Genomic DNA, 8,454 nt, shown 5'->3' with positions numbered 1-8,454 from the left:
ACTAATAGAGATGGTTTTATGTACCGGTTATGAAATCTCTGTCTGGGACAAGGTTTTTGGTCCACGTATTCATGCATCCATCCTGGAGTCAAATCCTCTATCTTTTCCCCCTTTTCTCCCCTATTCAAGGAGACAACTCTCTTTTTCGTTCGCTAGACTTCTAAAGGTCTTTCTAATACATGAGAAAAAGCCAAGATTAAGAGCATCACTACTTTTAAGGGTTCTGCCTCAATGATGATATCTAAACTAACATAATATGGCAGAAAGAGTAACCTTACACTTGTCGAAAACTGTGACATGAAAGCCAAAACTCCAGAATTGAGAGAAGCCCTAGTGCACACGATAAAGAGGGAGGGAGAGAGAGGCCGGCCATACTAGTTAAAACAAAGACGTGTCTAGTGGTGACTAGCATGCTGCACGTTTTATTTAATACCACTAATACTTTAAACACAAAGCTGGACTCAGCTCTTAGCCTTTCTTTTCGTGCTAAAAATAGCTCAGCATGGAGACCATCCAGATTCCTCACTTTTTGTATTCTTTTGTAACAATTTTCACTATCACAACTAAGGTTTTAGGGTGCACATCATATAAATACATTTAAGTGCCACGGTCTCATTAAACGTAGATCATTGGCAGAAGATATTCAAGATGTAAACGAAAATACTGCCAGTAATATTTTGAGTAGTCTATAACAGTGCAGGTCTTTCAAGAAAGCCATCATCAAATTGTATAAATGAACGAGACTCAAGAAGGCGTAGAAGCTTAGGTATCCATTGCTTGCGACTATAGGCTTCAATAAATCCTCCTCTGGTTGATTGCAATCAACGGCGGCACTGTCAAATTTACATTTGTCTATATTCATCTGGGTGATTAATCACATTGAGTGATGGCCAGCAAAATATCCTTTTGCGGTATGGGTCAATGGGCATCCGCATCATTGTGATGCGTGATGACCCTCATGACATTACAAATACATGCCTATATAACAAATACAGCATCTACATGTATGCACTAAGCATATTCCAATATGGATGTTAATCACATATTGGAATAACCATTAGTGGAAGGAATTAATGGGCGTCCGCATGATTCTGATGTGTGGTGACCCTCATGATATACCATCTGGCCTCTCACAAAAGTTGCTATGACACTTCCATACAATCTGCTTCCAGCATAAGGCGTCATCTATGAGAAAGAACAAAGGGATACACACAGATATTAGTGTTAACCAAAAACTTACACAGGTCTTGTGCCAAGATTCTTTGAAACATGCAATTTGTAATCTCGTTGTCAATAACGGGCCGACTTAATTAAATTTCCCTTTCCAACAAATGAGGCTCTAGCAATAATTTCCCTCTAATTGCAGCAAAAAGTCTGTTTTAGCAAGATCTGCATTCAAAATGCAAGAAGCAATTGACTAACCTTGTGCTTGTGATAAATAGTAAAGCTTTCATCAACATCAAAAGATGTCTCAGGATCCCACACGACCAAGTCAGCGTCTTTCCCACTCTCTATCGAACCCTGCAAAAAGAAAAACCATCAGTCAACTCATGTCACATCTAGTTCAAAAGTTTAAGACCTATGCTGTCAAGGATTACCTTGTTCTTAAGACCTGCAAACTTAGCAGGTCTGGAGCTCCACCATTGAGAGATGAGTTCTAAAGGAACATCGTTAGCTTTACCATGCGTCCAGGTCACAGGAAGTACAAGCTGCCAATACAAAAGTCGGATTAGTTGTATCTAATGTGTGACAGTGAGAGACAGTTTTTCACTTGATCATCTTAAAACGATGCCTATCGAAAGCTGCAAAAGAACTTCAAATTGTTGCGACTAGTCTCTGCAAATGCGGATTGATCTCATTAAACCTGCAAGCTGCAAGCACCTTGCAAAGAGTTTAGGGTCTAGCTCATACAATCAATGTATGCATCAACCAAGAGACTCTTATTTACCAAGATCACTGTTGTTAGGCAAAAAATTTGGGTCCTAATGACGCCTCTTACCACATTTTCATGGGTTTGAAGTAGACAGAATGAGAGCTAAAATTACACCAAGTTAAATCAGACATGGGCCTTGAGGATTCTGGATATGTTGCTACCAGATGTAGCTATGCTCGGGCATGAATATGGGACTGCAGCATGCACAGGCAATCTAGAGAGGTGCTTTCAGACATAGGTCTGTGGTCAGTATAGGAAGGGCTATTCACATGCTTTCAGACATAAGTCTGTGGCAGTATAGGAAGGGCTATTCACGTGTCACAAACATTGATGGCTTGGGAATATACTGGAAAGATTGTGATTCATTGATAAGCTTGAAGTAAACATTAAATTCAAATCAGAAGCAAATAATAATGAGGTAGTTCTCATTGACAAGTAAAATTGGGAAGGGCAAGGCTTGGAGAAAATGGAAAAATTAAGGAGCTGTGAGAAGCAAGTGGCTGGACCAATAAAATCTCTGGGTTTCTTTTCCCACCAGCAATGGCATTTTTCTTGCCTCACAATTCCCGGCTGGCTATCCCATGTGCTCAATCGCTCAGGGTCGCTGGCAGCCTAGCCCGCTATTCCAAGCAGAGGCCGGAGCCCCTTTCTGCTAAGGCTCTATGTGTTGTAGTGTGCTTCATCAATATCTTACCATGCAGTATAAGTCTACGTGCAGATGTACATGTACATGTATGAAGACAGCTTACAATGCTCTTTGGAGGTGCTGCATCTGAACAAGGTAAAATTGACTTGGATTTTTTACAATGTGCTTGTCAATGAAAGACCCTCAGAAGACAAATTTCTTGCAAGCTTATACAACATCTTGCACCACTGGTATAGGAGTGAAGCATACTTGAAGAGATGATATGCCTCCCCATGCTTTTAGAAAATCCCCATCCTCCAGCATTTTCAGCTCTGGTGGTGCTGGTGAGTGATCTGAACTCAGGAAATCAATGTCACCCCCCTGAAATTCACAAGCAAAACTCAGATAACTTTCTTCTAAAAATTTTAACATAACCTGACCATGTACGTCTAAGCCTCCGTGTGCATTGGTCATGTTTGTAATAATTGATCAGAACAGATGCATAATACAGGTGCTATCCATCCATTCATTGGCATTAATTTAATTGACAACAACAATTACAGGCACCATCCATCTATTCATTAGAATTAATTTGATTGACAACAACAAACACAAAGACTAGAGAATAACACAACTGCAATGCCTAGAAACCAGGATACCAGAATTATGGTGGAAAAAGTGCCCCACAGCACGATGAAAGAGACCCTACGAAGAAGGTAAGAATAGCCTTTAGTGCAGACGACAACCTTTGTCAGATAAGAAGAGCAAGAGACAAAAGAGCAAATTCAAAAGCATAGATCTTTAGATTGCTGTCAGGTGGACCCCTGGCAGAACCACTATTCATGCAACTCGAACTATTGCATCAGAAAATTTCGGAGGTCTTTTGGAGGGCCTTCTAGTAGAGAGAGATAAAGAGCTCCTCCAATGAGAGAAGGGCCAACATTACGTAGAAAAATAGACTGATATTAACAAAAATATGGAAAAAGTATCACCTACTCATTCAATGAGCTAACGATCCTTGAAAACAGTCACCTTTTCTTTAAATGTGATTGTCTTTTTCACAAGGTTGGCGTCGCTCATTTAATACGGCTTTCTACATCATTCAAATTTAAAAAAATACAAAATTGTCAGATAATGTCTGAATTTGAAGACTTGGACACCGCTAATGTGTCCGGAATGCCCATACACCTAAAAATCGACTGTCTACTTGCCCTGTTCTGACACCCGGAGAGAGAGAAAATGCCAAAAAACCTCTAAAAGGGGGTTGTAGCAAAACGACGCGCGAGAGACACTCTAAATTTTTGTGAAATGGCCTCTATGCGTCGTTCTGCTACTTCTCCCTTTCATATGTTTTTATATATATAAGGAACTATATATACTTCTCACTCTCTCTCTCTCTCTCTCTCTCTCTCTCTATATATATATATATATAGTTCATATATATAGAGTAAAAAGTATAAATAAATAAATGAATATATATATAGATATCCATAAAAGAGGGAAGTAGCCCAACGATGCATAGAGGTCATTTCACAAGAATTTAGACTGTCCCTCGTGCGCCGTTCGGCTAAAACCCCTTTATAATAATAATAATAATTATTATTATTATTATATATATATATATATATATATATATATATATATATATATATATTATATACATACACACACACTTCTTACTCTATATATATATAAAGAACTATATATACTTCTCACTATATATATACATACTTCTTACTCTTTGTCTCTGTCTCTCTCTTCTTTAGAGCTGCCACTGGACACTCGGAGGAGTTACTACCACAGCAGAGCTCGTCGCCTCACACCAGAGGCACATTGATCGACCGAGCGATTGAACTGGGGAGATCCAGACGCCCACGACTGTGGAGGACTACACAGCATCGACGGAGGCTGCATCAGAGGATTCGGATCACTTTGGCTCGACATGCACGACGCTCGATCAGACTACTGACCATGGAGGAGATTGATGAGAACCGCCAGCGACCGATGTTGGATCTTCTGTGATCTAGCTATCCCTTTAGCTGCTTAGTTCACACCTAGCAGTTCAGGATTCCATAGTATTTTATTTTGTCATTTCTGTCATTTTGTCATCTTGTTACTCTGACTTTGTATCAGATCCACCACATTGTAACTTTCTGGTCTCATAGGTCACTTTGGCCTTTTGAAGACGTCAATATAACATTTCATTTCATTTCTCTCTCTCTCTCTCTCTCTCTCTCTCTCTCTCTCTCTCTCTCTCTCTCTCTCTCTCTCTCTGTGTGCCCCTGCCCCTCGCGCCCGCCCCCCCCCCCCCCCCCCCTTCCTTCTGCCTATCGCGGGCCCCCCCCTCCTCAGTCTATCGCCCCTCTCCTCCGTCTATCAACCCCCCCCCCCCCCCCCCCCCCCCTCTCCTCAATCTATCGCCCCCCTTTCCCCCCCATCTGTCTATCGCGCCCCTTCCCCCCTCCCCGCCCCTCTTCTGTCTATCGCGAAACCCCCCCCCCCCCCCCCCCTCTCCTCAACCTATCTATCCCACCTCTCTCTCTCTGGCCATGCTAGAGCGGAGGTGCCACCAGGCACACTTTCAGGAGCCCCGCACGAAGGGGTGGCTTTTCGACACCTTAGTCACCCCGGCCTTGATGTACTCGGCGGCAGTATGGGCACCAGGATTGACAGCTGACCAGTGGACACAACTTGAGAGACCACAGGTATATATGATCTCACGCTTGCTCCGCAGCAAGAAGACAGTGCCACACGACATTATTAGAGCCGAGCTCGCCACACCACCTATGGTTGTAGAGGCACTATTCCAGACAGTTTGCTTCATCCAGAGGATGAGAGAGCTACCTCCTGACAGACTTACCCGTAGAGCATTTGAGGCAGCTATACAGCTATCAGAGAGTGGACATGAGAGAGCATGGTACTCACAGGTCAGAGCATGGTTTGAGGGACACGGTCTTGACATGGAGAGCCTACCACCATTCCAGTACGACCCCCACTCACCATATGTTCACCTCTCTCGCAGTGAGAGGAACTTGGTATTGAGACAGGATCTGTGGCAACTATACACTAGGAGAGTCTGGGCGGCACCTAGCTTGGGGACGAGGATGTCAGATTACAGAGACCAGTTTCTCACCATATTGTCTGGGGGGTTCATACAGAGACCACGCTACATGGACACATATATGCCACATAGCTCACGGGTGGCGATTGGTCAGCTGAGAGTGGCTTCACACAGGTTAGAGATTGAGATCGGGAGACATACTGGTGTTCCGAGGGGGGGGCGAATCTGCAGAGCCTGCACAGAGGAGGTGGAGAGTGAGGAGCACTTTGTATGTAGATGCAGAGCATACACTGAGATCAGAGGCAGGTATGAGGCCCTATTTAGAGGACAGCCCACTCTCCGAGAGATCATGGAATCTCGAGATCAGAGACAGCTCGGACGTTTCTTACTAGAGATACAGAGCCATCGGGACACACTACTACAGCCACACACAGCTACACAGACAGAGGGGAGACAGTCGCAGCTCACAGACTTCTTTCAGAGGATTTCCGCCCCCCCCTCACCAGACACTCAGAGGGGAGTGACACTCCCACAGGCGGAGGTGAACCGAGCTAGACGACGACCACGAGTCACAGGCTACAGGGGCGCGAGCTCCCACCACCGACAGATCGAGGAGATCCGAGCCCGGGAGCGCCGTGCCACTGAGGAGCGAGTGGCTCAGATGAGGGCTGACCCGACAGCTTTCATCCGGGTAGCCTTGGCACCAGACCCACCCATGTACCACATCTTACACCCCCCCATTAGTACAGGATGGAGCTAGATAGCTTGATGCATTCTCATGATTGTACTACCTTGAGCATACAGACATGCATATACCCCTAGAGATAGAGCTCCATCCCTCCTCAGATACTCCACTATCTACTTTCAGCTCAGTTTTGTATCAATTTTGTTTCATTTGTCTTTCCGATAGACGGATGACATACACACAATGTACATTTGATTTGTCTCATAGGCCGATTTCGGCCTGACATAGACGTTAAAAATCTTTCTTTCTTTCTTTCTTTCTCTCTCTCTCTCTCTCTCTCTCTCTCTCTCTCTCTCTCTCTCTCTCTCTCTCTCTCTCTCTCTCTCTCTCTCTCTCTCTCTCTCTCATTCTCTGGGCCTCACCGTAATGGATCCACTTGAAGAAGACCCTGACTCTTTGGGCCTCACCGTAAGGGATCCACTTGAAGAAGACCCTGCACAGGACATGGAAGCCGCCAATGTCTCACATGTTTGCAAGCCACGAGCAAAGGCAACCTTCGTGCTCACGAATAAGCGGATGGCGCAGATGGAGAGGGAAATGAAGGAGTGGAAAACCGAGATGGAAGGACGGTGGAAGGAGAAGGCCAACCTACTTCAGATGGTCTTCAATGAGGGCGCACAGTGGAAGAAGGAGAAAGAGAGCCTTAACGCAGAAATACAGACACTCAAAGAAGAAGTCTCAACCCTCAAACAGGAGAACCCAAACGCCGAGATACGGGTACTCAAAAAAGAAGTCTCAGCCCTTAAACAGGAGCTTGCTGATAGAGTAAGCAATGGACTAGAGGAAGGCGAATTTCAACCCTCGGTAATAGATGAAATCAAGGAAATTAAGGAACAGGTAAGGATGATCACAGAGGAAGAGAAACTGAGTGTGGCAAAGACATCTTCATGGGCGGAGATGATAACAAGGACACAGAAAAAGGCGGACGAGGCTGAAAAATGGATTGAGGTCGCCAAGAAAGGGAAAGGTCAAGAAACTCCTTGTACACCGACGCTTATCAACATGACTCTCGAAGAGGAACAAAGAAGGCGGATGCGAGCACTGCATGTGAGAGTGACCGGTCTCAAAGACAAAAACAATGTGGAGAAAGAGGTCACAAGCCTTACATCCATGATGGGGATGGAAAAGCCTCTGCACACAAAGGCATGGAGGGTAGGTAAGAAAAGTGATGGCACGGGTGAGTCTTCAAAGGGGAGAGCTCTCATACTACGCTTTCCGTCGTTGGAAGAGAAGAAGGAATTCTTGAGGAAGAGGCCTACTCTCAAAAAGACAGGAATTTTCCTCGGTGATGACGTGACTCTCTCACAGCTCGCATATATGAGAGATAATGCCAGAGATTACAGCGGCAAGGGAGAAGGGAAAGATAGCCTTCTACAGAGATGGACGGGTGGTGATTTTAGAGCGGCGTATTGCATGACGGTGCGAGACCTATGGGACCACACTGAAGATGGCTACTTGGAACTGTAATGGGTCTATGAGGTTGGACCTGGGCGCATTTGAGGAGAGTTTCAAGGACAAGGATATTGTGTTCTTCTCAGAGACTCATCAGGCCCCTGGACAGGTAATGCCACATGTGGTGGGATACAGATGGGAAACGGCTCACAGGACAAATGCGAGATCTGAGCACGGGAGTAGAGGTTCAGGAGGAGTAGCAGTGCTATTCAGAGAGGAACTACAACCATTACTGCATATTGTACGAAGAGATGATCATGCTAGACATATGTGGGTGAGACTGAGACCTGACACAGGTCGATTCCTATATATTGCCATATGTTACTTTCCTCCCAGTACATCAATGTATGCCGCATCCAGAGGACAGGCGCCTTTCTCTATCCTAGATGATGACATTTGGGAGTTTTCTAGGGATGGTGATATCATTCTCCTAGGGGACTTCAATGCCCGAACGGGGAACTCGCAAACAGTCTTCTACGACACTTCAGATGAGATGCTTAGAGAGCTGAATGTGGGTGAATTGGGGCTTGACAGATGCTCAGATGACAGAGAGCAAATGGAGTATGGGAGATACCTCATGGAAATGACGACTACACATGGATTAGCCATACTTAATGGCTTACAGCGATTTCCTGGAG

The 8,454-nt window shown here is 44.8% G+C and overlaps 1 protein-coding gene across 1 annotated transcript in view; it reads right to left on the bottom strand.

Moving 5' to 3' along the window:
* Window positions 1–548: 548 nt before the first annotated feature.
* Window positions 549–8,454, bottom strand: part of ALN (allantoinase) — a 161,480-nt gene continuing 153,574 nt past the window's right edge. The window contains exons 12-15 of the mRNA XM_086506256.1: window positions 2,829–2,939; window positions 1,599–1,709; window positions 1,423–1,521; window positions 549–1,185 (exon numbers count right to left, since the gene is read on the bottom strand). Coding sequence (XP_086362382.1) covers window positions 1,039–1,185; window positions 1,423–1,521; window positions 1,599–1,709; window positions 2,829–2,939 — 468 coding nt within the window. The 3' untranslated portion in view covers window positions 549–1,038. The remainder of the gene's footprint in view (window positions 1,186–1,422; window positions 1,522–1,598; window positions 1,710–2,828; window positions 2,940–8,454) is intronic.

This window comes from Adiantum capillus-veneris, chromosome 29 (genome assembly GCF_014529385.1).
Source record: "Adiantum capillus-veneris isolate H3 chromosome 29, ASM1452938v2, whole genome shotgun sequence".
NCBI lineage: Eukaryota > Viridiplantae > Streptophyta > Polypodiopsida > Polypodiales > Pteridaceae > Adiantum > Adiantum capillus-veneris.
This window is presented reverse-complemented; position numbering and strand designations above follow the sequence as displayed.